General features: G+C 35.5%; 1 protein-coding gene across 7 annotated transcripts in view; it reads left to right on the top strand.

The window, feature by feature from the left end:
* STAM (signal transducing adaptor molecule) overlaps window positions 1-27,971 on the top strand; it is a 116,832-nt gene that overhangs the window by 68,634 nt on the left and 20,227 nt on the right. For all 7 annotated transcript variants that reach the window (XM_032349522.1, XM_032349523.1, XM_032349525.1 and 4 more), the window contains 8 exons: window positions 2,321-2,396; window positions 2,478-2,573; window positions 4,175-4,321; window positions 12,158-12,248; window positions 15,522-15,714; window positions 17,151-17,245; window positions 25,720-25,808; window positions 27,862-27,949. In XM_032349522.1, the coding sequence (XP_032205413.1) occupies window positions 2,321-2,396; window positions 2,478-2,573; window positions 4,175-4,321; window positions 12,158-12,248; window positions 15,522-15,714; window positions 17,151-17,245; window positions 25,720-25,808; window positions 27,862-27,949 (875 nt within the window). The remainder of the gene's footprint in view (window positions 1-2,320; window positions 2,397-2,477; window positions 2,574-4,174; window positions 4,322-12,157; window positions 12,249-15,521; window positions 15,715-17,150; window positions 17,246-25,719; window positions 25,809-27,861; window positions 27,950-27,971) is intronic.

Genomic DNA, 27,971 nt, shown 5'->3' on the forward strand with positions numbered 1-27,971 from the left:
CTTCCTCCTCTCTCTCTGCCTGCCTCTCTGCATACTTGTGATCTCTGTCTGTCAAATAAATAAATAAAATCTTTAAAAGAATAAAATGTTAAAATTTGCCATTTTTCTAGATGATATATTTCTTCTGTTGAACTTTTATTATATATCAATTGAATATTTTTTGTGAATTTTTAAAATTTCCCATTTCTCTTTTAAAAATGTATTTAGTGGTGGCTCTGTATTAAATTTTTTTAGTCTTTTTTATCTCTCTACTTATTCGTGTACTTCAAGCATTCTTCAAGTTTACTGATCTTTTATTCTTATCTAATTAATTTTTTTTTTAAAGATTTTATTTATCCATTTGACAGAGAGAGATCACAAGCAGACAGAGAGGCAGGCAGAGAGGGAGATAGAGGGAAGCAGGCTCCCTGCTGAGCAGAGCCGGATGCGGGACTCGATCCCAGGACCCCGAGATCATGACTTGAGCCGAAGGCAGCAGCTTAACCCACTGAGCCACCTAGGCGCCCCTTATCTAATTAATTTTATCCACTTTTTAAAATATATATTTTTCATGTCTAGAAGTATTATCTTTTTTTAAGCTTTATCCTTTTTACACCGTTTCTTTCCTCATTATGTTGATTTGATGTATATCCTTGAGTATACTTAGAATAGCTTATGCAGAGCCTTTGATTGCTAATTCCATCATCTCTGTGATTTCTTCATTTTCAGTTGACTGAATTTTCTCCTAGCTATGTCTTGTATTATATCTAGTAATTTTTTTTTAAAGATTATTTATTTATTTGACAGAGGGAGAGACAGCAAGAGAGGAACACAAGGAGGGGAGGTGGGAGAGGGAGAAGCAGGCTTCCTGCAGAGCAGGGAGCCCGATGAAGGGCTCGATTCCAGGATGCTGGGATCATGACCTGAGCCGAAGGCAGACGCTTAATGACTGAGCCACCCAGGTGCCCCTATATCTAGTAATTTTTGGCTGAATGCTTAGTGTTACAAATTTTATATTGAGTACCTCGTATTATATCTCATAATTGCTTTTTGTATCATATCGTATCTAATAATTTTTGACTGAATGCGTAGTGTTATGAATTTTATATGGGGTGCCAGGTTTTGTTGTTGTTAAAGAACATTGGTCTTTATTCTCTCTGAACTTGTTACATTTGGCTCAATTTTATCCTTCTTTGACTTGTTTTTAGGTTGCTATAGGATGGATTTAGAGTAGTCTTTTGGGATAGTTCAGTCTTAGTACCAAGGCCTAAACTCTGATGTATCCACTGAAGGCTCTAGATATTTAACAAGGACTCTCCATTTTGATGGGAACTCTGATGACTGCGTGAGCTTTGGGAACTCTTCTGCATACAGCTCGCAGTCACTTTTTGTCCAGCCTTATGGAGGTTTTAATCTATGCATGTGTGGCTTTTTCCTCAGTAGACCTAAGTGGACTCCTGTGCAAGTATCCAGAACCATTTCTTCATTTAGCTCCTTCTACTATGTTTTGCAAATTCTAGCTCTCTTGGCCTTCCTGAGTTCTGATTTCTTTCCCCTCAACTCAGTGAGACTACCATTCTCTTGGGATCACCATCTCTGCGCCAGGATCCAGAAACTGCCTTAGAAGCAGAAAGCCTGGGCGCCTGGGTGGCTCAGTGGGTTAAGCCGCTGCCTTCGGCTCAGGTCATGATCTCAGGGTCCTGGGATCAAGGCAGGCATTGGGCTCTCTGCTCAGCGGGGAGCCTGCTTCCCTCTCTCTCTCTCTGCCTGCCTCTCTGTCTACTTGTGATCTCTCTCTGTCAAATAAATAAATAAAATCTTAAAAAAAAAAGAAGCAGAAAGCCTATACTGATATCTGAAAAGTGCCTCTGAGTGGAAAGTTGAGGCAGATGTCTAGCTTATCTAATTGTATTCCTTCTTAGAGATCATTCAGCACTGTCTGTGGCCTAATGTCCCACCCAGTGACCTGAGTGTATATTTTAAATATATTTTTCCATTTTTCTCATTGTTTATAATGGGAGTATAAGTCTGGTTCTAGTTATTCCATCATGACTGGAAGTGGAAGTTCTGGTCTGTCATTTCATTTTCGGAACTTTTTTTTTTTTTTAAATCCAGAATTAGTGTGAAATGCTTAATCTGTGTTTGCTAAGGAAGAGAGCCTGTTAATTTTATTTGAAAAAATTGAAGGAACTTGTTAGTGTACAGTTCAGGTGTGTCATTAATAAAAATTTAACTTCTCTACTGTAGTCTATCTTTTGTATAGTAGTCTATTGCTTATTAAGTTAAGGGGGGGAAAGCCTCGATGTACTACTAATTGATTGTTATATTTCTCATTTTTTAGACCCAAAGATTGTCTTCGGTCTGTTATGAGAAGGGTGAACCATAAAGATCCTCATGTTGCTATGCAAGCTCTGACTGTAAGTGATTTCATTTTAAGTTTTACCACAAAACTCTCTGCTAAAACTGAGCCCTTTTAACTTGTGATTTTATACTTTTAGCTTCTAGGAGCATGTGTATCAAACTGTGGCAAAATTTTTCATTTAGAAGTATGTTCAAGAGATTTTGCTAGTGAAGTAAGCAACGTACTAAACAAGGTAAGGAGCATTATTTCCTGTAATGAATTAACAGCCTTCTTTGTGTATTTTATCGTTTGGTTGTTTACATTTTAAATCACAAAGGACTGGTTTGTGCTTTATATTTTTTAAAATCCTTCGTAGGCTGTGTCTATCCAGGATGTAAGTAAAGTAGATGTTTTGCTGAAGAGACTGTAAGTTTGTATACTTGGGAGAATTTTTTTTTTTTAACCATTTAGAGTATATTTAACCTGTTTTCATCATCATTCCTTTCATCTTATAAGAAAATATATTTGTTTCTCTTTCTGATTAAATACCAGTCTATTTTAGGCACAGTTTTTGTAACCATTTGTGTAGATGTGGAGGTATTTTCCTTATGTAGAACTGTTCAGAAATACTGCCGAAATATGACACTGTTTTCATTGTGACATGAGTAAGACCACTACCTGACCATGACAGGATTTTAATGCTGCTTTTTATTTAACTGGATGTAGAATAAGGAATACAATTATGGAATTCAAGGAATTAAAAAAATTTAAGTTACTAAGTAACATGTGAGGTTTCCTAGTAAAAATTTGTGCATTCTGAAGGTAATTATTTCTGACTCTTAGGAGGAGGGAGGATGGGATAGTATATAATCAAGAACAAATTTAAGATGTCAAAAGGGAAAATGTCTCATGTTTTTGGGAAAAATGATTATTTCCAGGTTTTAGTAGAAAACAGTACAGAAATAAGATAAAAATTTATTTACGTAATTCTTTACAGAGTTTCTGTACTTTCTTGTCAAGCATGAATATGTGTTCTTTCCCTGTTTTGCTTTATTCAGTTGCATTTAGGTATTTTCTACTAACTAATAATCACTTTTTAAATGTCCTGAATATCTGTCAAAATTTATGACTGTTTATGAAGAGATTTTAGTATACGTTTAATATGTTTTCTGTAATTTAATTGAAGATGAGATATTCAAACTTGTATTTAGTAGCATGAACAACTATTTTAAAAAGCTAACAGCTATATACAAGAGAAAGACTTCGTTATTTTCCCAAGGTTTTACAGTGAACCTAGTGGTTTTATACTTGAGGGGGAGATACTATTTTGAAGGAATGAAGTTTCTAAAAATACATACAGTGGACCTCAAACCAGACCTTAGATAATTAACTTGGAAAAAATACACAGTCAATCATATTTTTAAAAGTCGGGAATTAGGAATAAAGGAACTGTATCATTTATTTTCTCTTTCCACCTTATTTTTTACTGATCTGCAAAATAGCCGAAACAAAACAGGCTACTCTTCTGTGTCTTCCTCATGTATAACACCCACTTAGTTGCAAAATACTCTGAAAAGTTTGTCCCTCTGACCAAAATTAACATACTTGATCTGTTTTAATTTTATATGAGATATGTATGCTGGTATCATCTAATGCTTTTTCATAGTATGAAAAAAAATTTGATTATTTCTAGTAACCAAGTCTGCTTTCTTAAGGTATCATCTATAACTAGGGGTAGTGTGTGATTCAAAAAAAATGTCTGTAGCACTTTGTAATTTTTATATTTAGTATATCTGTGTTTTATCATTAGCCAAATTAGTACTTTTTCTTACTATTTTTTTTCTCTATTTTCAGGGTCATCCTAAAGTCTGTGAAAAATTAAAGGCTCTTATGGTTGAATGGACAGATGAATTTAAGAATGATCCACAGCTTAGTCTAATATCAGCAATGATTAAGAACCTTAAGGAACAAGGAGTTACGTTTCCAGCTATTGGCTCTCAGGTATTTTGTAATGCCCTATGCATTGTGGCTACAATTTGTTTCTCTAAAGTAGCAACATTTATATGAAATTTTCTTTTTTCCTCCAAATCCGGGTAGGTTTTACTACTACAAAGGAATTTTTGTTAATAATCTTGCATTCAGTGGTGCCAGAAAATACAGGGGAATATTAATGTGTTCCAACTTCCACTTTCCCACCGTTTCTGCTTCCTTATAAATTAGATTAGCATTTTTGCAATTTAAAAAATTTTTATGGTGTTTTTAATAATATAGACAAAATTGCTTTATGATATCATGTAGTAAGACAGTCTTCTTAAATACTCTTAATGCTTTAATTTTATCTACAAAGAATGACAGCTTAAAAATCAGGATATCCTTAAAATTTAAGGATGAGTTTAGAAGTTCTTTTCAATATGAAATTTATGAATACTTGTATTAAAAATGAAAAAGAGTTAAGGTAATCAGTGAGGAGAGAAGCACACAAAGCATCTTCCCTTAATAAGAGCTGACAGAAATATGACTGAGTGAAAGGCTTAAATTGCCTTTCTGCCCCTCCTTCCCCCAATCTGTGTAATGGGATCAATCTCTGATTTATGTCATAAAGAAAGAATGGAAGGGTCTCTCTTTTATTTATTTATTTTTTTCTATTCTGGGTAACCATCCTTTGGGATCTCCAGCTAATCTAGGATGCTTAATATATATGGTAATTTACTATACTGACTTTCTCTACTGCATGGATTGGGGTACAATATGACAAGTGGTGTGAAAGCATGCGTAGAAAACTCACAAGCTGTGGAAGGCTCGAGTTCGCGGTTTTGACCACTTCAGGGAATTGTGAAGTGATCCATCCATACTTATCTAGATTTCTACCCAAAGCACTTTCAGTTTATCTGAATATTCTTGAGATATGAAGATCCAGAAATATGTCTGGGAGATGAAGGAAGCAAAGGATATTTTTCTTCTTACGTGAAAAAAAAATTTGGCTTATGAATGGTTTTACAATGGTAAAGTATGTCTTTAAGACAAATCTGGCTTTTACTACTCAGAATATTTTCTAAAATCTTTATAATTAAGGAATAACTTTAAGCAGAAAAATCCAAGATATCTTATAAGTTTAAGTTCCTTGACAATAGAGGCAGTGTTTACTTATCAAAGGTAGACTCATTATAGCAAACCAGAAGGTATAGATGATTAGTGAGATTGCAGTTTCTACCCCCTAAGAAGCTATTCTAGAACTTATTGCTTAAAATATATTTTGTTGACCATCGTCATCATCACAGGGAATCTTGTTAGAAATGGAGCATCTCAGGTGTCACTCCAAACCTATGGATTCATTTTCTCTATTTTAATAAGATCCCCAGATGATTCCGTGTGCATGTTATAGTTTGGGAAGCACTGCTCTTGAGGACAGCTTCGGTGCAAGTGAAAAGTGCCTTTCAGTCCACAAAGGGACTGGTTCCAATTAGAGGAGGCAGAAGAACTAATGATCTATGTGATACGTAGCTTTGGTTAACCTAGAATCTCAGATAGTTGTGTGAACAACTTTAGGGATGCTCTAATCAAGTCCCCTCATTTTACAGATGAGGAAACTGAGACCCAGAATGGTTAAGTGACTTCCCCAGGGCCACAGCTCATAGTTGACAGAGTTGGAACTAGAATGCAGGCCTCCTGACTCTCAGTTCAGTGTTCTTTCCACTACACGAGCCTGCCTTCCGTTTGATATAGAGGTTAGTGGATATGTGTCTGTTTGGACTAGGCTTCAAAGGACAAGAAGTGGAGTGAACACTGGCAAGAGCATTTATTTATCAACTGATACAGAAGTTAGATTATTCTCCTGTTCAAGAGGTTTACGACATACATCAGCACTAGTAAAGTTAAGAATTACTTTTTTTTTTTTTTTGGCTGGATGTTATATATGAAAGCTAATTTGGTTGTAGTTACTGTCTTCAGCCACAGGAAATATATAAAATGCATATAAAGTAAAATATGAGGTAGAATGGTGATTTTTTTTTAAAATGGTGTCTGATAGCGTATCGTTGAAAACCATGTTTATGAGGAACTTCATACTTAATGAAAAATGTATCATGTAAGATCATCTACACAAGTCCCTCTAGATCTTAAACTCAGTCACTTAGTCATTATTACATTTTAATCAGACTAGATTTTTGTCAGCATACTTAACAAAAGCCTCTGAAAATGTTTTTAAAGTACATTTTTTCATCCTAAATACAGAAGAAAATAATATAAAAGTCTTAAGAAAAGTCATACTTTAGGCAGCTGACTCATTTTGCTGCAGTTCTTGTAGCACTCACTAACTTTTGGCACAGAGATGTAAAAGTAATGCTAGCACTGTGACTGTGTTTGACTGATTAATAACATAGGTATCATTGCTACACTTAGAACCGGATGATAGGAAGGCATTTTGAAAAGTGTGCATTTCAGGTATATAGGAGTTAATGTAGCTTATTTCTGCACATCCTTCTCCCTTTTTCTACTGAAGAATATTTGACATAAAATATTTTATTAGCTTTAGGTGTACAACATAATGATTCATTGTTTATATACATTATGAAATGGTTACTTTAATAAGTCTAGCTACCATCTGCCACAATCCAGAGTTGTTAAAATATTACTGATTCTCTGTGCTGTACATTATGTCTCCCTCCCCCATCTTACTTATTTTATAACTGGAAGATTATATCTCTTAATTCCCTTCGCCTGTTTTATCCATTGCCTTCACCTGCCTACTATTGTTTGGCAGTTATCAGTTTCTTTTCTGTATCTGAGTCTCTGTTTGTTTGTTTTTTTTTTAGATTCTATATAAACGTGAAATCATACCATGTGTTTTTCTCTATTTGACTTATTTCACTTAGCATTATATCCTTTAGGTCCATCCATGTTGTTGTAAATGGCAAGATTTTATTCTTCTATTATGGCTGAGTAATCGTGTGTGTGTCTGTGTGTGTGTGCTCGCGTACACGTATACCACATCTTTATCTTTCATCTGTTGATGGACATTTAGGTTGCTTCTAGTCTTGGCTCTTGTACTGCAGTGAACACAGGGGTGCATATATCTTTTTGGGATTAGTAGCTTTTTTGTCTTTGGTTAAAAATGTAGAAGCTTTCAGATAAAAACCAGAATTACTGAATTTTTTGATAGTTCTACTTTTAATTTATTGAGGAGGAACCTGCATAGTGTCTGTACCAGTTTATGCTCGCACCAACAAAGCAGGTGTTCTTTTCCTCCACATCCTTGCCAATACTTGTAAAAAAAATTTTTTTTTTTGATACTAGCCATTCTCTCAGATATGAAGGAATTATTTCATTGTAGTCCTGATATGCATTTCACTGATTGTTGGTGAATATCTTTTCACATACCTGTTGGTCTTCTGAATATTGTCTTTGGGGAAATGTCTATTTTGGTCCTCTATTTTTAGATTATATTACTTGTTTTTATAACACTTGAGTTATATGAGCTTTTTAATATATTTTAGGTACAAGCCTCTTATCAGATATAATATTTATGAATATTTTCTCCCATTCAGTAGGTTGTCATTTTATTTTGTTGATGTTTCCCTTTGTTGTGCAAAAGCTTCTTAGTTTGATGTAGTCCCATTTATTTATTTTTGCTTTTGTTGTCCTTACCTGAGGAGATAGATCCAAAAAATACTGATGGAGAACTTACTGCCTCTGTTTCCTTCTAGGAGTTGTATGGTTTTGGAATTAAATTTAAATCTTTAATCCAGTTTATTTTTGGTATATGATATAAGAAAGTGGTCCAGTTTCATTATTTTGTATGCAGCTGTCCAGTTTTCTCAACACTACTTACTGAAAAAACTCTTTTTCCTATTGTATATTCTTACCATCTTTGTCATAGATTGATTGACCAGCTAAGTGTTATTTCTGGGTTGTTTTTTATGTTCCATTGATCTGTGTTTCTTGTTTTTGCGCTAGTGCCATACTGTTTTGATTATATTACAATTTTATAGTATATTCTAAAATTCAGGGGTGTGATATTCCTAGCTTTGTTTTTCCTATTCAAGACTGCTTTGGCTTTTTGGCATCCTTTGTGCTCCCATATAAGTTTTATGATTGTTCTAGTTTAGTGAAAAATGCCATTATTATTTTTGATATGGATTACATTGAATCTGTAGCTGCTTTGGATAGTATGGACATCTTGGCAATATTAATTCTTCCAGTTCATGAGATTGGCATATCTTTACATTTATTTGTGTCATCTTCAGTTGTTCTCATCACTGTCTAATAGTTTTTAGGGTATAGGTCTTTTGAAATTTATCCCTAGGCATTTTACCCATTTTGTTGGGATTGTAAGTGGGATTGCAGTCTTAATTTCTCTTTCTGGTAGTTCATCTGGTAGTATATAGAAATGCAACAGATTTCTATATTTTGATTTTGTGTTCTGCAATTTTACTGGATTAATTTATTAGTTCTAATAGTTGCATTCTTAATTTCTCTTTCTGGTAGTTCATCTGGTAGTATATAGAAATGCAACAGATTTCTATATTTTGATTTTGTGTTCTGCAATTTTACTGGATTAATTTATTAGTTCTAATAGTTCAGAGGAGTCTTTAGGGTTTCCTATGTATAGTACCATGTCATCTGTGAATAGTGACAGTTTTACTTCCTTTACGATTTTGATGACCTTTTCTTGTCTTTGTTCTTTGTCTTGCTACGGTATATATTATTGATGGTACATGACAAGGTAGGGCTTCCTAAAAGCCTCTTCTCTCTTCATGGTGTCTGGGATGAAAACTTTGTTAAGGTTGGGAGATTCTCAGTGTGTTGGGGGATGAGGTGAGGCAAGGACACCATAGCAGCTGAGGGCTTCTCTCTTCCTTTTGTGCTCTAGCTGTGGCCGGTTGTCCAGGGGGCTCTTATGTCTCGAAGGTCATGTGGACCCTGAGGTTGACCCCCCAGTGTCATCATTGTTGACCCATTTGTTGTTCAGTAGCGTGTCAAGTCTTCATGTATTTGTTTCTTAGAGTTTTTTTCTAGTAACTGATTTCTGGTTTCAAACCATTATGGTTAGAAAAGATGTTTGATGTATTTCACTCTTTTTAAATTTACTGAGTCTTATTTTGTGGCCTAACGTGATCTCTCCTGGAGAATGTTTCATGTGTACTTGAGAAGAGAAGATGTGTATTCTGCTGTTTTGGGATAGAATGTTCTGTGTATGTCTGTTACATTCATGTGGTCTAATTTGTTATTTAAGGCTGATGTTTCCTTATTAATTTTCTATCTAGATGATCTAGCAATTAATGTAAGCAGGTATTTTAAAGCCCCCTACTATTACTGTATTGCTGTCATTTTTTCTTCCCTAATTTGTCTGTTAATAGTCATTTCATATATTTAGGTACTTCTATGTTGGGTGCACAAGTATTTACAAGTGTTTTATGTTTTTGTTGAATTGATCCCATCATTACGTAATGTTCTTTTTTTCTCTTGTTACAGTCTTTGTTTTAAAGCCTGTTTTGTGTGATATAATTAATGCTACCCAAGGTTTCTTTTCATTTCCGTTTGCCTGGAAATTTTTTTTTTCTATCCCTTCATTTTCAATGAATGTGCCTTCAGAGTTCAAGTGAGTCTATTGGTGGGTCTTGGTTTTTTAATTCCTCTATCCTGTGTGTTATGATTGGAGAGTTTAGCCCATTTATATTTCAAGTAATTGTTGATAGTATGTATTTATTGCCATTTTGTTTATTGTTTCCATGTTGTTTTTGTGCTTCTTCTCTATTTCTTTTTCTTCTCTTGGTCTTTTCCCTTGTGATTTGATGACTTACTTTAGTGTTTTGTTTGGATTACTTTGTTTATTTTTTGTGTATCTGTTACAGGATTTTGGTTTGTGGTTACCCTGGGACTCATGTATAACAACCTGTGTATATGTAGCAGATTATTTTAAGTTGATAGTTGCTAAAGTTCAAACACATTCTGAAAGCACTATATTTTTATTCCCTTCACCCACATTTTATGTTTCTATGTCATATTTTACATCTTTTTATTTGTGTATCTGTTAAGTAGTTATTGTAAATATAGCTGACTTTATTACTCTTGTCTTATAACCTTCATACTAGCTTTATTAGTGGTTGATTAGCAACCCTTACCATATGTTTTCTTTTATCAGTGAAATTTTTTTCTATCTCATATTTTCTTATTTCTAGTTATGGTCTTTTCCCATGAAGTAGTCCCTCTAATATTTCTTGTGAGACCCGTTTAGTAGTTGAACTCCTATAGCTCTTGTTTATTTGGGAATTCTTTCTCAGTTCTTCAGTTCTGAATGATAATCTTGTCTGGTAGAGTATCCTTGCTTGTAAATTTCTTCCTTTTTGCACTCTGAATATAATGTCTGCACTATCTTCTTGACTGATAGAAATTCTTCCACAGACCACAAAAGATCAATATGTCTAATTTGTGAAATTGACCAAACTGAAAAAAATATCATATGTAATTGAAAAGATTGTTCTGAGGAAGCATACCTTTAATTTTCAGAGATGTGTGACGTTATACGCAACTAATGAATCATTGAACACTACATCAGAAACTAATGATGTACTATATGTTGAGTAATAGAACATAAAAAAACAACCAAAAAAAACCCCAAACACACACACACACACGCGCGTGCACGCGCGCACACACACACACACACACACACACAATTAGTATCGAAAGAAGATTCCACATAGAGATGGATCAGAATTGAGAGGGCTTAAAGTTTCATTTAGTGAAGTACAAAAAGCTTTTTAACGTCCATTTTTCTAAAAAAAATGCTTTGTGTGTTTGTTTGACAATATAAAATACACTAATGTATATACAGAACTGTATATGTAGAACTACATATATATCTAGAACTGTATTTTACTGTAATATTGAATGTTTTCCCTTTCATTTATTCAGCAGTAACTTCTTGATTGCTAGTAATCTGTGCATATTTAGGCACTCGTATTCTCAGGGACCATATAGCATGGTTATGAAGACAGATCTAAGCAGATAATTTTAATAGAAGCTGAGATTTATTGACTGTTAATATGTGCCAGGCTCTGTTCTGTGTGCTGTACATGTGTTAACTTGAATATTGTTTAGAATTCCATTTATGTTCTTGGTTAGTTTGGGTATTCTAATACGCATTTGTAAGTGTTCACAATCTATTTTGAGTTAGTACTGTATTCATGTAAAATGGAAAACTTTGCAACTGTTTAGGGTTTATTTACTCTTCATTATCATCATCCTTTATGCAATAATTATCACACATATGATACATTACTTTCATGTACATTGTAAATCCCAGGAGAAAATGTTAAACTTTTTGTTTTAAACGATAAGCGGCAGCCCCCATCCTATCTAAGTTTGGAAGCTACATGTTGATTTAATCTTTTCAAATCCTACCATAGGTAGGTGCTATCATTACCCTCATTTTGTAGATGAGAGACTTAAGGCACAAAGAGGTTAATGTACCCCAGGTTATAATTAGAACCTGGTAGATTTAGGATTTGAGCCCATGTTTGCCTGGCTCCACAATTTACATTATTAACTACTCACAGTGTAGTAACTTGTTAAAAGAACCATCAGAGGAACACAGGAGGAAATCCTTAATTTAGGGGTTTAGAAAGTTTCATGGAGAAAGTGATTATGTTAGCTGTTGACTGGTGAGTTAGAACTCTTCTCCTTTCAAATTAGAGACTGCTCCAGTTTGGATTATTTTCTGCTTCAGGAGTCTGTGGTAGATTAATAAGAAGGGTCTTGCAAGTTCTTAGATTAAGTGGAGGTAGGAAAATTTGAAGACAGTCCTCAAATACTATATTCCTTTTTTGTGTGTGTTAGGCTGCAGAACAAGCAAAAGCAAGCCCAGCCTTGGTTGCTAAAGATCCTGGTACTGTGGCTAACAAAAAAGAAGAAGAAGATTTAGCAAAAGGTATGTTTTTAAGTCCCAGGTACTGGAAAGTGGGAAGAAAATGGGTCCCTTACTTAATATTATTTTCCTGAGATATTTTAAAGTTAAAGATATAGGGCTTTACAGCTAACACTGAAATCTACTTTGTGCCCCTTTACGGTATCAAATAATACTCTTCTGAGATAACTACTATTCATTTATGTCCTTTCCATCTATTTTGTAATACTATTTTAATTACACTGTATATCCATAAATAATACCAATACTTTTATGTATCCAACAAATTCTTTTTTCATAAAAAATTATACATACCATTTACAGTTTTTTTAATGTGCACTATGTCTAAGATCTACTCATAATAGAACATATAAATCAAGTTCAGTTGTTTTAACTATTGTATAATACTCCAGAGTATTAATAAATATATACTGTAGTTTATCCATCCTGCTATTGATGAATGTTTGGGTTTTCTGGAGTATTTTTTTGTCTTTTTTTTTTTTTTTTAAAGATTTTATTTATTTATTTGACAGAGATCACAAGTAGGCTGAGAGACAGGCAGAGAGAGAGGAGGAAGCAGGCTCCCTGCTGAGCAGAGAGCCGGATGCGGGGCTCGATCCCAGGACCCTGGGATCATGACCCGAGCCGAAAGCCGAGGCTTTAGCCCACTGAGCCACCCAGGCGCCCCTTTTGTTTGTCTTTTGTTTTGTTTTTTACTATAGTAAGTAGGCTGCATTGAGTATTCTTGTGAATATTTTCTCTGTGTGTGTGTGTGTGTGTGTGTGTGTGTGTATCTTGTGTGACAGTAACCAGTATTTTTGGCCCATGGGGGAGGTACATCTTCACCTTTTCTAGATAGTTTATTTCCTCTGCCACTAGCAGTGTATGAAAGTTATTAATATTTTTAATCTCCTGAAAATATTTGGTATTTAAGTTTGATTTTTGTGATTCTGATAGGTTGGATATAATGTCCAATTATCTTGACTTTTATTTCCTTGATTACTAGTGAGCCTTGATCCTTTTTTGTATGTTTATTAGCTGTTCTGATTGTCTCTCTTTTTATTGAGGGTTTTTTTTTTTAAGATGATATAGAAAGTTTAATTTTGGATATTAAACTTTTATTATTTTTAATATTTTATTTATTAGAGTGGGAGAGCACTAGAGAGAGGACAATCAGAGGAAGAAGCAGATTCCCCTCTGAGCTGGGAGCCTGATATGGGCTTGATCCAGGGACTCTGGGATCATGACTTGAGCCAAAAACAGTCGCTTAACTGACTGAGCCACCCAGGCACTCTTGCCTGTTATTTCCATTGTCGATATCTACTTTTGATTTTTGGCTTTTTTTTTTTTTAAAGATTATTTATTTATTTATTTATTTGACACGCACACACAGAGATCACAAGTAGGCAGAAGTAGGCAGAGAGGCAGGCAGAGAGAGAGGGAGAATCGGGCTCCCCACTGAGCAGGAGCCCAATGTGGGGCTCAATCCCAGGACCCTGGGATCATGACCTGAGCTGAAGGCAGAGGCTTAACCCACTGAGCCACCCAGATGCCCCTGATTTTTGGCTTTTACTTTGACTTTGATAATGGTACATTTTATCCGATAGAAGTTTTAAATTTTGATGTCAAAATTTCTGCTTTTTTGTTATGATTTTTGCTTTTTTACATCTTAAAATATTTTACCCTACTCCCCAAATCCTCAAAGGTACTTTCCTTTATTTTCTTATGATAGTTTTTTTTTTTTTTATTTTAAATCTTTTTTTTTTTTTTTTTTAAGATTTTATTTATTTGACAGAGATCACAAGTAGGCAGAGAGGCAGGCAGAGAGAGAGAGAGGAGGAAGCAGGTTCCCTGCTGAGCAGAGAGCCCAATGTGGGGCTCGATTCCAGGACCCTGGGATCATGACCTGAGCCGAAGGCAGAGGCTTTAACCCACTGAGCCACCCAGGCGCCCCAATTTTCTTATGATAGTTTTAAAGTTTTCTTTTTCCTGTTAGGTTTTTTATCAATGTAGAACAGAGATGAAGGGGGTTATGGTTTGAGTTGAAAGTGGGGTAATCAGTCTGTTCCGATTACATTGCAGAGCCTGAGTGACATATGATAATGGCCTGCATGAGGGGAGGACTGGAAGCACCAGAAGAATCACATTTGAGGGGTCCTTGGGTGGGCTCAGTTGGTCAAGCATCCAACTCTTGAGTTTCGCTCAGGTCATGATCTCAGGATTGTGAGATATAGCCCGAGGGGTGCCTGGGTGGGCTCAGTTGGTTAAGCATCCAACTCTTGAGTTTCGCTCAGGTCATGATCTCAGGATTGTGAGATCTAGCCCTGTTTCGGGCTCCACGCTGGGTGTGGTGTCTGCTTAAGATTCTGTCTTCCTTCTCCCCCTCCCCACCACCCAGAAAGAAAGAGACATATTTGAAATCTCTTTGGGGGAATTTGTTAGGTGAAACTTCATTCTAGTTATTTCCAAGTTCCACTTCTTGGACTGATCACATAAGAATTAACGTTGGAGCCGTAAAGTACAGGTTCTCGGATACTACCTTTGACGCTCTGATTTAGTAAGTCTTCATTGAGATATGGGACTCTTGACTTCCCTAGTGATTTTGATTATCATTTTGGGAACAGAAGCTGCAGAATTATATTGAAAATATGGAAGAAGATTAAAATATCAGCAGCTAAATAAAAAAAGTGAATCTAAGATATTCCATCTTTTTAGTATGCAGGATAATTTAAATTTTATCCATTCAGTAAAAATAGTCATTATGCAGGGCACCTGGCTGGCTTAGTTAGTAGAACATGTGAATTTGGACCTTGGGGTTATGAGTTCAAGCCTCATATTGGGTGTAGAGATTACATAAAAAAATAAACTCTTGAAAAAAGAGTAATTGGGGCACCTGGATGGCTTAGTGGGTTATGCCTCTGCTTTCGGCTCAGGTCATGGTCTCAGGCTTCTGGAATCAAGCCCTGCATCGGGTTCTCTGCTCAGCAGGGAGCCTGTTTCCTCTCTCTCTGTCTGCCTCTCTGCCTACTTGTGATCTCTCTCTGTCAAATAAATAAAATCTTTAAAAAAAATAGTAGTTATTCTGTTCAACTTTTTTCGTTTATTCTTTAAACTTTCAGTTGTGAATGAACGAATAAAATTCATGAAATCATTTTTATTCATTATGTCAAGATATGTCCTAGTTCCCATCTTCACATTTAAGAGAATATATTTTACCTTCAGATAACTTTTCTTTTTACTTCTTTGGATTGTTGGATATATTAACATTTTGAATCTTTTTAACTCATTCTTTTCCAGCTATTGAGTTGTCTTTGAAGGAACAAAGGCAGCAGTCAACCACCCTTTCTACTTTATACCCAAGCACATCCAATCTCTTAACTAACCACCAACATGAAGGCCGAAAAGTTCGTGCCATATATGACTTTGAAGCTGCTGAAGATAATGAACTTACTTTTAAAGCTGGAGAAATAATTACAGTTCTTGATGACAGGTGATGGATAATATCAAATTGATATTAAGTTGACATTCATATGAAAATATATAACATATTACTTCTGTGTTTCATATTATCCCTGTTGAATGCCATTACCAAAGGTAATAAGAAAAAATATTGTAGATATTTTCTCTGTGTGACAGTTTTTTTACTTTGCTTATGTCATATTGTCTGGATTCTTTTTTGTAGTTTAATTTTTTTCTCATCTCTTATTTACATAGTTTTTATTTGTTTTGGAGGCCTAGTTTATTCATTTTTGTTCCATCTAATAATATAAATTATTAAATTAGTAAGGTTAAGATTTTAGAAAATATGCCAAATATGTGTTGGTATATATGGAGTTTATTAGAAATGCATAATACATTGAAATTATTTATTCACAAAAAGTAGTATATCCATGGGTCAAATTCATTTTACATGGAATTATATACATTTATGTTGTTATGGGAGGTGATTCAGTACCTCTGGTTTTTTGTTTTTTAATTTAAATTCAATTAATTAACATATAGTATATTATTAGTTTCAGAGGTAGAGGTCAGTGATTCATCTGTTATATAATTATATAATATCCAGTGCTCATTACATCATGTGCCCTCTTTAATGTCCATCACCCAGTTGCTCTATCCTCTGCCTTCCTCTCCTCCAGTAACCCTCAGTTTGTTTCCTGTAAGTACATCTGGGTTTTGACTAGAGTTTTATGTTTACTCAAAATTTGTTATTGATGATTGTTACTGATAATGAAGTACTGAAATTTGCAAGTGGTTTTAAAAAATAAATAAAAAAAAATTTAGGTGTAGTGTAACACATTATTTTCTTGAGTAAAAGAAAAGTTAAGTTTGAGCTGTTTAGCTGGAAATTGCAGAAAACCTTGATCACTCATTCATTCAAAAAATGTTCATTGAGAGCTTGGTAGCTTTCCTTATACTAGGCACCAAAGATACAGTGGTAAAGCATGGGGTGTATCTGAGTGTATGTTCATTGTGAACGTTTGTGCTATAAACAGTGTCATCTATCATCTTGTTTCTTGTGGGAGATAAAAGGTGCTAGTGTGTATAAGAGAGCGCAAAATTTAGGAATGGATCTGAATTAAGAGCCTACTATTACCTTACTACAAAGGAGTCTTGCAGGGAGCCGGTGAACTACCTGAAGTTGAAGAGATCTCTGTTTTGGTGAGCAGAGTTCAGAGCCTTGTATTATATCCTCAAAGCATTCACCAGCCTTCCAAAAGATAAAGAGCTTTGTGTTTAACATTCTTTATCTTCTCTGAGGCTTCATCTTCCATTCGTAATAATGGTACATTCATTTCTTCCCTCCTTAGATTGTTGGGGGATTCAAATCTAGTAAAAATGCAGGTTAAACACTATAAAAGGTAGAGAGTTATAGAGATAAAAATCTTTATTATAATCAAGGTTTTCTTTTTTGCTCCTCATTAGTGATCCCAACTGGTGGAAGGGTGAAACCCATCAAGGCATGGGGCTATTTCCCTCTAATTTTGTGACTGCTGATCTTACTGCTGAACCAGAAATGAGTAAGTATTTTCCAGTCTGTAAGTGGATGATAATCCACAACTGTCTTTTTTTTTTTTTTTAATTCTATTTTTTTTCAGTGTTCCAAAATTCATTGTTTATGCATCACAGCCATTGCTCCATGCAATATGTGCCCTCCATAATACCCACCACCAGGCTCATCCATCCCTTAACCCCTCCCCTCCAAAACCCTCAGTTTGTTTCTCAGAGTCCACAGTCTTTCATGGTTTGTTTCCCCCTCCAATTTGTCCCAACTCACTTCTCCTCTCCATCTCCCAGTGTTTTCCATGTTATTCCTTATACTCTACAAGTAAGTGAAACCATATGATAATTGACTCTCTCTGCTTGACTTAGTGTACTCAGCATAATCTCTTCCAGTCCCGTCCATGTTAATCCAAAAGTTGGGTATTCATCCTTTCTGATGGAGGTATAATACTCCATTGTATATATGGGCCATATCTTCTTTATCCTTTCGTCCATTGAAGGGCATCTTGGCTCTTTCCACAGTTTGGCGACTGTGGCCATTGCTGCTATGAATATTGGGGTGCTTTTCACTATATCTGTATCTTTTGGGTAAATACCCAGTAGTACAATTGCAGGATCATAGGGTAGCTCTATTTTTAATTTCTTAAGGAATCTCCGCACTCTTTTCCAAAGTGGCTGCACCAGCTTGCATTCCCACCAACAGTGTAAGAGGGTTCCCCTTTCTCCACATCCTCTCCAACACTTGTTGTTTACTGTCTTGTTAATTTGGGCTATTCTACTGGTGTAAGGTGTTATCTAAGTGTGGTTTTGATTTGAATCTCCCTGATGGCTAATGATGATGAACATTTTTTCATATGTCTGTTAGCCATTTGTATGTCTTTGGAGAAGTGTCTGTTCAAGTTTTCTGCCCATTTTTTGATGTGATTATCTATTTTGTGGGTGTTCAGTTTGAGGAGTTCTTTATAGATGTTGGATATCCGCCCTTTGTAGTGTCACTTGTGAATATCTTCTCCCATTCCGTTTTTGTTTTGTTGACTGTTTTCCTTTGCTGTGCAAAAGTTTCTGATCTTGATGAAGTCCCATAAGTTCATTATTCTTTTGTTTCCTTTGCCCTTGGGACATGTCTTAGAAGTTTCTGTGGCCGATGTCGAAGAGGTTACTGCCCATTCTCTAGGATTTTGATAATTCCTGCCTCACGTTGAGGTCTTTTATCCATTTTGAGTTTATCTTTGTGTATGATGTAAGAGAGTGGTCAAGTTTCATTTTTCTGTGCATAGCTGTCCAATTTTTCCAATAATCCTTTATTGAAGAGACTGTCTTTGTTCCACTGTATATTTTTTCCTGCTTTGTTGAAGATTAGTTGACCATAGAGTTGAGGGTCCATATCTGGGCTCTCTATCTGTTCCACTGGTCTGTGTGTCTGTTTTTGTGCCAGTACCATGCTGTCTTGGTGATCACAGCTTTGTAGTAAAGCTTGAAATCAGGCAATGTGATGCTCCCAGTTTTGTTTTTCTTTTTCAACATTTCCTTAGCAATTCGGGGTCGCTTCTGGTTCTGTACAAATTTTAGGATTGTTTGTTCCCGCTCTTTGAAAAATGGCCGGTGGGATTTTGATTGGGTTGGCATTGAAAGTATAGGTGGCTCTGGGCTGTATAGACATTTTAACAATGTTTATCCTTCCGATCCATGATCATGGAACGCTCTTCCATCTTTTTGTGTCTTCTTCAATTTCTTTCATGAGTGTTTTGTAGTTCCTCGAGTACAGATTCTTTACCTCTTTGGTTAGATTTATTCCCAGGTATCTTATGGTTCTTCGTGCTTTAGTAAATGGAATTGATTCTCTAATTTCCCTCTCTATATTTTCATTGTTAGGGTATAAGAAGGCAACTGATTTCTGTACATTGATTTTGTATCCTGCCACATTACTGAATTGCTGTATGAGTTCTAGTAGTTTGGAGGTGGAGACTTTGGGTGTTCCATATAAAGTATCATGTCATCTGTGAAGACAGAGTTTGACTTCTTCATTGCCAATACCATTGAATACCTTTTATTTCTTTTTGTTGTCTGATTGCTGTTGCTAAAACTTCTAGTACTATGTTGAACAAGAGTGGCGAGAGTGGACATCCTTGTCATGTCCCTGATCTCAAAGGGTAGGCTGTCAGCTTTTCCCCATTGAGGATAATATTTGCTGTGGGTTTTTCATAGATAGAGGGAACATTCCTCAACTTCATAAAATCTATCTGTATACTTTGAGTCGTTTTAATCAGGAATGGATGCTTTATCTTGTTAGATGCTTTTTGTGCATCAATTGAGAGGACCATGTGGTTCTTCTCTCTTCTCTTTGATTTGTTGATTGATTTGTTCTGTCACATTGATTGATTTGGGACTGTTGAACCACCCTTGCATCCCATGGATAAATCCCCCCTGGTCATGGTGGATAATCTTTTTAATGTACTGTTGGATCCTATTAGCTAGGATCTTGTTGAGAATCTTAGCATCCATATTCTTCAGGAATATTGGTCTGAAATTCTCCTTTTTGGTGGGGTCTTTGCCTGGTTTGGGGATCAGGGTAATGTTGGCTTCATAAAAAGAGTCTAGAAGTTTTCCTTCTGTTTCTATTTTTTGAAACAGCTTCAGGAGAATAGGTATTATTTCTTTGAATGTTTGGCACAATTTTCCAGGGAATCCGTCTGGTCTTGGGCTCTTGTTTTTTGGGAGGTTTCTGATCACTGCTTTAATCTCGTTACTAGATACTGGTCTATTCAGGTTGTCAATTTCTTCCTGATTCAGCTTTGGAAATTTAGAGGTTTCCAGGAATGTATCCATTTCATCTAGGTTGCTTAACTTAATGGCATATAACTGTTGATAATAATTTCTTTGCTTTCTTTCTTTTTTTTTTTTTTTAAAGATTTTGTTTATTTATTTGATGGATAGATATCACAAGTAGGCAGGGAGGCAGGCAGAAAGAGAGGGAGAAACAGGCTCCCTGCTGAGCAGAGAGCTGGATGCAGGGCTTGATCCCAGGACCCTGAGATCATGACCTGAGCAGAAGGCAGAGGCTTAACCCATTGAGCCACCCAAGTGTCCCCTTGATACTAATTTCTGATGATTGTTTTCTGTTTCCTTGGTATTAGTTGTGATCTCTCCCTTTTCACTCATAATTTTATTAATTTGTGTCCTCTCTCTCTTCTTTTGGATTAGTTTGGCCAATGGTTTATCAATCTTACTGATTCTTTTAAGAAACCAGCTTCTAGTTTCCTTGATGTGTTCTACTGTATCTCTAGTTTCTATCTCATTGATCCCTGCTCTAATCTTAATTATTTCCCTTCTTGTATGTGGGGTTGGCTTAATTTGTTGTTGATTCTCTAGTTCTTTAAGGTGTAAAGAGAACTGGTGTCTGAATTTTTCAAATTTTTTGAGGGAGGCTTGGTTGGCTCTGTATTTCCCCCTTAGGACTGCCATTGCCATATCCCATAGGTTTTGGCCCAAAGTGTCTTCATTCTCATTGGTTTCCATGAATTGTTTAAGTTCTTTGATTTCCTGCTTGATCCAAACATTCTTAAGCAGGTGGTCTTTGGCTTCCAGGTGTTTGAATTCCTTCCAAACGTTTTCTTGTGGTTGAGTTCCAGTTTTAAATCATTGTGGTCTGAGAATATGCAGGGAATAATCTCAGTCTTTTGGTATCGGTGGAACCCTGATTTGTGACCCAATATGTCGTCTATTCTGGAGAAAGTTCTATGTGTGCTTGAGAAGAATCATTATTCTGTTTTTTTAGCGTGGAATGTTTGGTACATATCTGTGAGGTCCATCTGGTCCAGTGTGTCATTCAATGCACTTGTTTCTTTATTGATTTTCTGTTTCAGCGATCTATTACTGAGAGTGGAATGTTAAGATCCCCTACTATTAAAAAAAAAAAAAAAGATGCCCTACTATTAATGTATTCATATCAGTATGACTCTTTATCTTGATTAACAGTTGTCTTATGTAGTGACAGCACGGAATCGATTAGGGCAGAAGTGAAAACTGCAGGAGAGGAAGTTAAAAAGGCTATCAGTAAGATCCAGTCTAATGTAAATACTCCAACAGCTAGGGTAACCGAGGCAGAAGATAGAATTAGTGATCTAGAGGACAAACTGATAAGAGAAAAAGGATTAGGAGGAGGCCTGGAACAAACAGCTTAGAAGCCATGAAAACAGAATTAGGGAAATAAATGACACCATGAAACGTTCCAGCATCAGAATTATTGGGATCCCTGAGGGGGAGGAGAAAGAAAGAAGACTAGAAGATAGAGATGAACGAATTCTCTATGAAAATTTTCCCAATCTGGGGAATAGAACCAGTGTTCATGTCCTCTACGTAGAAAGAACGCCCCCCAAGATCAACAAATCTAGAAGGACCTTGAGGCCCTTGATTGTAAGACTGACGGATCATAATTTTAGACAAGAGCTTTTGAGAGCAGCTAGGGGGAAAAGATTCCTTACATACAGAATTAGGTCCATCAGAATAATGTCAGACCTGTCCACAGAAGTCTGGCAAGTCAGAAAGGGCTGGCAAGACATATTCAGGGCATTAAATGAGAAGAACATGCAGCCAACAATAAATACTTTATCCAGCAAGGCTGACATTCAAAATGGATAGAGAGATAAAGACCTTCCAAGACCAGCAAGATTTAAAAGAGTATGTGACCACCAAGCTGACACTACAAGAAATATTAAGGGGGGGGGGGTTCTATAAAATGAGAAAGAACCCAAGAGTGTCATAGAATAGAAATTTACAGAGACAATCTATAGAAACAAGGACTTACAGATAACATAATGTCAATAAAAATGTATCTTTCAATAATCACTGTCAATGTGAATGGCCTAAACGCTCCCATAAAATGGCACAGGCTTGCAGATTGGATAAAAGGACAGGACCCATCCATATGTGGTCTACAATGGACCGATTTGGAATGTAAGGATACATCCAGACTGAAAGTGAAGGGATGGAGAAGCATCTTTCATCGCAGTGGGCCTCAAAAGAAAGCTGGGGTAGCAATTTTCATATCAGATAAATTAGATTTTAAACTAAAGACTGTAGTCAGAGCTAACAGAAGGATACTACATCATTCTTAAAGGGTCTGTCCACCAAGAAGATCTAACAATTATAAATATTTATGCCCACAACTGTCTTCTTAATAAAAGAGTAAAAATTCAGCTTCATGGAAAGTTATAGGCTGAGCTGGGACTCATATTAATTCCTCCAAGGTGTTAATTAAGAATACAGCTTGCGTGCTTGCTTTGGGAGCATGTATACGAACACCAGCCCCAAACCTGGAAGCAGGGGCCTGTAAGCAATATAATGGCTTTCCTAAGCCCCCATGTTAGATACTCAGAAGGGTCCATAACTAATCATGTGAATACCTTTTTGTTTGTGCTGCCAGGGGAAATAAACTAGAAAGTTTCCAAGGAGGAAGTGTGATGTTACTGGCAGTCATAATAGTTGCAGGAGATGTAACTACTGGTAACTTACAAAAATGTTGGGAGGCAGTTCACTGCATTTGTACGTAGTACTAGAATTCACTGATCTTCATAATGATGAGTTTGGGACTTGAAGATTAAGTCCTAGTTTTCCTCTGTTTAAGGAAACAAATACATTCTAGTGTAGAAAGATTTCCATTAGTGGTTGAAAGGTTTAGAATTTTAAGACTTTGTGTATATAAGTTGGTAAGCTGGAGTTATGTGGCAAAATAACTCACCTCATCTCATCTTTCTATAAAGCCATTTGTATGGCTTTATATGATCCCTTTATATGAAGGGATCAAAGAGAGTCATAAGCCATAGAATGCGTGGGGTTTTTTTTTAGTTTACAAGAATTTTAAGAAAGGATCTCTGTCTCATAGTCATCTCTTCATTTCTGACAGCATATAGTACTGAATCTTAATCAAAATACATACTATCTAAATATTTATATGATAAATGGTAAGTATTTGTGTGTATATATACATATGTGTGTGTTTACATATATATATATGTAAAGATATATATGAAAGGTAAATTTTCCTTAAATAAGAACACTTCTCTTTCAAGAGAAGGCTTTAACAACAAATCGGACATTACTTTTATCATTGATGAAACAAAGCTGTCTCCTGATTACTGCCAAGTTTTCTCATGTCATTTTATAACCAATTTATGACAGAGACTGATTCCTGATACCCATTCTATTAACGGAGTTCTTTTTTGTTAGAACTCAAAAAATATGTTGTAGAACCTTTTTAAATGGCAGTGTATTGTGTGCCAACTTTTTAACCTGGGCTTATGGTGGTGATTTTTTGTTTGTTGGTTTGTTTATGTTTTTTTTTTGAGGTTTGGATTTTTTTGTTCTAGTTTTGTCCTCAGTAAGCTGTTGTAAAATAGGGAATTGTCTTGGACTTCTGTTCAAGATGAAACCCAAGATCTCATATGGACCATGTAGCCAACTCATCTTTTTCTCTACTATATAGCAGTGCAGCTTTGAAATGAGTATTCTAGCTCATCTTCCTGTGTTTCATTGTGGACTGCTGAAGAGAAGAGCAGGAACAACAGAGCTTCTGTAATGGAGTTGTAGTTCTTGAGCTTGGGAAAGGAGTGTTATGTTAGCATGATATTCTTAGCATTCTTCTTTTTTTCTTTTTCTTTTTTTTAAGATTTTATTTTTTTATTTAAAAGAGAGAGAGATCATGAGAGAGGGGGAGGGTCAGAGGTAGAATCAGATTCCCAACTGAGTCCAGGAGCCTGATGTGGGGCTCCATCCTGGAGCCATGTGGGGGTTCCATCCTGGGACTCCGGGATCCTGACCTGAGCCAAAGGCAAATGCTTAATTGACTGAGCCACCCAGGCGCCCCTTCATAGCATTATTTTTCATGAGGAAACAAGCCCACTTTAATGTCCTGTACAAGTACCTGCCCTGCTTAGCTTGTTTTTCTTTAGGAAGTATAGGAAGATATTGTAAAAACATTTATTTTGTGTCCGTACATACACACACGTATACTTGCACGCACGCACACATATTTGGTAATAGTATTAGTGCCTACGAGAAAAAGCACTGAAAACTTGTGCGTGGTCAGCTATTAAGATGTCGAGTCTACCATGTGTTCTCTTATGGGTAGCAGCCAATGTGGTGCTTTCCCAGCTCTCTACTTGCTAATAGCTCAAGATATGAAAAGCAGAATTATTTCTAGCACATGTCTCTTATACCCCCATGGGAAAATAAAATCAGCTAAAACGTGTGTGTGTGTGTATAGAATTTTGCTTTATGGTGACTTGAATGGGATGAATGGAAATTAAATTATCTACATTTTATACAGAAGCTTACAGCACGGAATACATAAGTGGCATGAGTTCCTGTTCTCAGAGTGAAAAATCATCAACTGGATTCCAGTATGTGGGCTGGTAGTGCCAGATAAATTGGTATTTAAATCCAGGTTGTGTCATATATTAGCTTTCTCCTGTGCAAGCATTTTTAATATTACTGTGCTGCTGTTAATATCATTTTTAAAATGGGTGTATCTCATAAGATGGCAGAAGAGATTCATTTGGGAGGAAATGTAATATTCTATTACGCACATTTAATAGTTCAGTTAATAAATTTCCTTTCCCTAATTCTGCTCTGTTCCCAAACCCCATTTCATCTTGATTCTTAATGTTTTTGTGAGTACTGATTAACCACATTGGTACAAGGATGAGAAATGCAGAAAGGAAGTTTTTTCCTTTAAAAAGTCATCTCAGTGTGTTGGGGGCCTCTCAGTGTGTTGGGGGAGATGGTTAATTGCTCTATTAATTGTAACCTTGTATTTACTAGTTAATGATATATTGAATAGTTTTTAAGGATTGCTTTGTTAAGCAAGAGAAATATGTGCTTCTGGCCAGTGATTTGCAGATCCCTTCATAACCACATTTTTATTTCAAAGAATAATGTAAATTAAAAATGCAGGCTGATTTCATGGATCACTGCCTATACCACTTATAAAGTTCACTGACCTGGATGTCACTTTCCTAGTAACAAGTCTAAGTGGCTTGCCAGAGAATGTATAGCTGACTTTCCATTTCACTACATTGAAATAGCATGGTCTTTCAAATGAGATTTTTCTTTGAAGGGACTGGTAATTTAAAAGAGGACTTATTTTAATTTGTAGAGTTCAATTCTGACCTTGTAAAACTTTACTTTTTGTCCGTTGATTTGCTGAACTCTCATATGTAGTAGGTAATTAATCTTTGTTTCAGAAATATACCTCTTATTTTTACTGAAGAATCTTTTATGGAAAATGTAAAATCTTAAGATGAAGAAATCTTCACAGGATTCCATAAAATAATGTTCTCTCATTATTGCCTAAGTATGTAGTCTAATTATTCCTTAAATTGAGTCTCTCAGATTGAAGGGAATAAAAGAAGAATCCTAATTCTCTCACGCAGTTTAAAGTGCTTTAAAATAGAATTTTATTATAAGGAAAAAATAAATATTACATGTTTTATAGTTAAAACGGAGAAGAAGACGGTACAATTTAGTGATGATGTTCAAGTGGAAACAATAGAGCCAGAACCAGAGCAAGCCTTTATTGATGAAGTAAGTGATTTCCTCTGCGAGGGTTGGTATTCAATACTTGGTATTGAAGTTTAAGTGTTGTTATTGTCGTCTTTAAAAAAAATTGATTGCTTGATTATTGCATGTATTTTATGTTATAAAATTCAAGCAATATAGACAAAGCAAAGATTGTCCTTGAAACTTTCTAGTCTCATTCTGTACCTCATCATTAAAAATCCTGCTTAATATTCCATAGAATGGGTTCATATGATTTAATTATTTTGCTATTGGAGCTTGGGATTTTTGCAGTTTTTTGTATTTTTTTTTAATTATTGCAAATAACAATTGTAATGAAATTTTTTTTTAAAGATTTTATATATTTATTTGACAAAGCAGGAGAGTACAAGCAGAGGGAACAAGAGGATGAGGGAGAAACAGGACCTCCTGCTGAGCAGGGAGCCCCATGTAGGGCTCTGTCCCAGGACCCTGGGGTTATGACCTGAGCCGAACGAAGGCAGACACTTAACGACTGAGCCACCCAGGCGACCCTTTAGTAAAAGTTTTTTGGATGAAATATATTTAATAGACTATGTGACTGTCTTATTTGCAATGAATGCTCTGGAAATTACATCGTTTTTAACATTTTAAACTTAGGAAAAATGATGTGTCCTCTTTAAAATATTTGAAGGGATTTTGTAGGTTTTTAGCCTTCTTTGGGAGGAGCCATAAACAGAAAATTTGAAGAGTACTCTTAGAGAAAGAGACTGTCGAAGACTGTGCTAAAAGTCAGGGAATCTGACTGGATCAGGGAAAGTTTTGTTTGGCCAATTTCTTTGCATAAGAAAATGTGTTTAGAGTCAGCCTCGTGGTCTGTATAGATATCTCATTTCTTTGATATTAGATAATTTAAAATAGGGTGTCATATTTTATAAATAAAACAAAAAGTAACCACATGTTAGTTGACTCTCTCATGTTAGCTCCACTTCCCTCCCTTTTTTTCCTTTGCTATAGGCATACTTTTCTGACACATGCCTTCTTTTCTAGGCTACTTAAAATGGAAATTGTGAATCTTTTACATTGAAACATAGTATCTATTTTAAGATATAAAATTCTTTTGACTTTGGAAGAGTTTTTTTATATACTTGTGTCGCTTTTACTGTCCAGTGATTAGTTCATCTCTCAAGGTCTTCTTTGCAGAAACAGTTTTTGTTTTGATTTAAATGACTATATAAAATTGGTAGTCTATTTTACATTTACCTAATGTACCTGTGTTTAGTAACAGAACCATGTAAAAACCATGCATGGAGAAAACTTTGTTATTATTATCGATTATTCTTTGGTACTCAGTATTCTTTGGAGATCAGTATTTTGATTCTTTAAAAATGTACATATAAGTACATATATACTTGTGTAATAATAGGTGTATTTATATAATGATATAGGTGTATTTATAAATTTATATACAATTGGTTTTTATAAGGAAAGATTCTGAAATAGATCTGAGTCCTTACTTTGAGATGCCTTCCAGCCTTCTCACATAGGAAAATAGAGAAACCACAAATCTTCTTCCTTCCTTTTATGACAGACTGAAATACTGGTGGAAAGAAAATGTAGAATAAAATCTTATGGCCCTACTTAGAAGGAGAAGAGCTGTAATATAGCTGAGCTATGCCTTGCTAAAACAGCTGCTGTATTCACCATGGTGGAGAAGTAATAATGAATTGTTAGTCATAAGCAATGCCATCTTAAGAGAGAAGTTACCAAGGCTACAGCTGCTCCAAAACAAAATGACAGAGAAATACACAGCATGACATAACAGATTGAAGAACTCACACGTTGTAAGTTTAAATATGGCTCTATTTCTTCTCATTTGAGAGAGTCTCTCTTAGCAGTTTCAACAGTAAGTAGGAAGAGCTTTCAAAGCTCTGACTTCACATGGTACTAAAGAGAACACAGATACTAAATATGTAAAAGCAAAATTGGAGTCTCCATATGAATCACAAAATTTCTCCATCCTTTATCTAATTAATGAAGTGAGACTGTATTGTTGCTCAGTGATTTATTGCTTTTTCTATTAAATATTTAATTCCTATAGGACAAAATGGACCAATTGCTACAGATGTTGCAAAGTACAGATCCCAGTGATGATCAACCAGATCTTCCAGAGTTACTTCATCTTGAAGGTAAACTATTTTCCATTAACTT

Source organism: Mustela erminea, chromosome 6, assembly GCF_009829155.1.
Source record: "Mustela erminea isolate mMusErm1 chromosome 6, mMusErm1.Pri, whole genome shotgun sequence".
Lineage (NCBI taxonomy): Eukaryota > Metazoa > Chordata > Mammalia > Carnivora > Mustelidae > Mustela > Mustela erminea.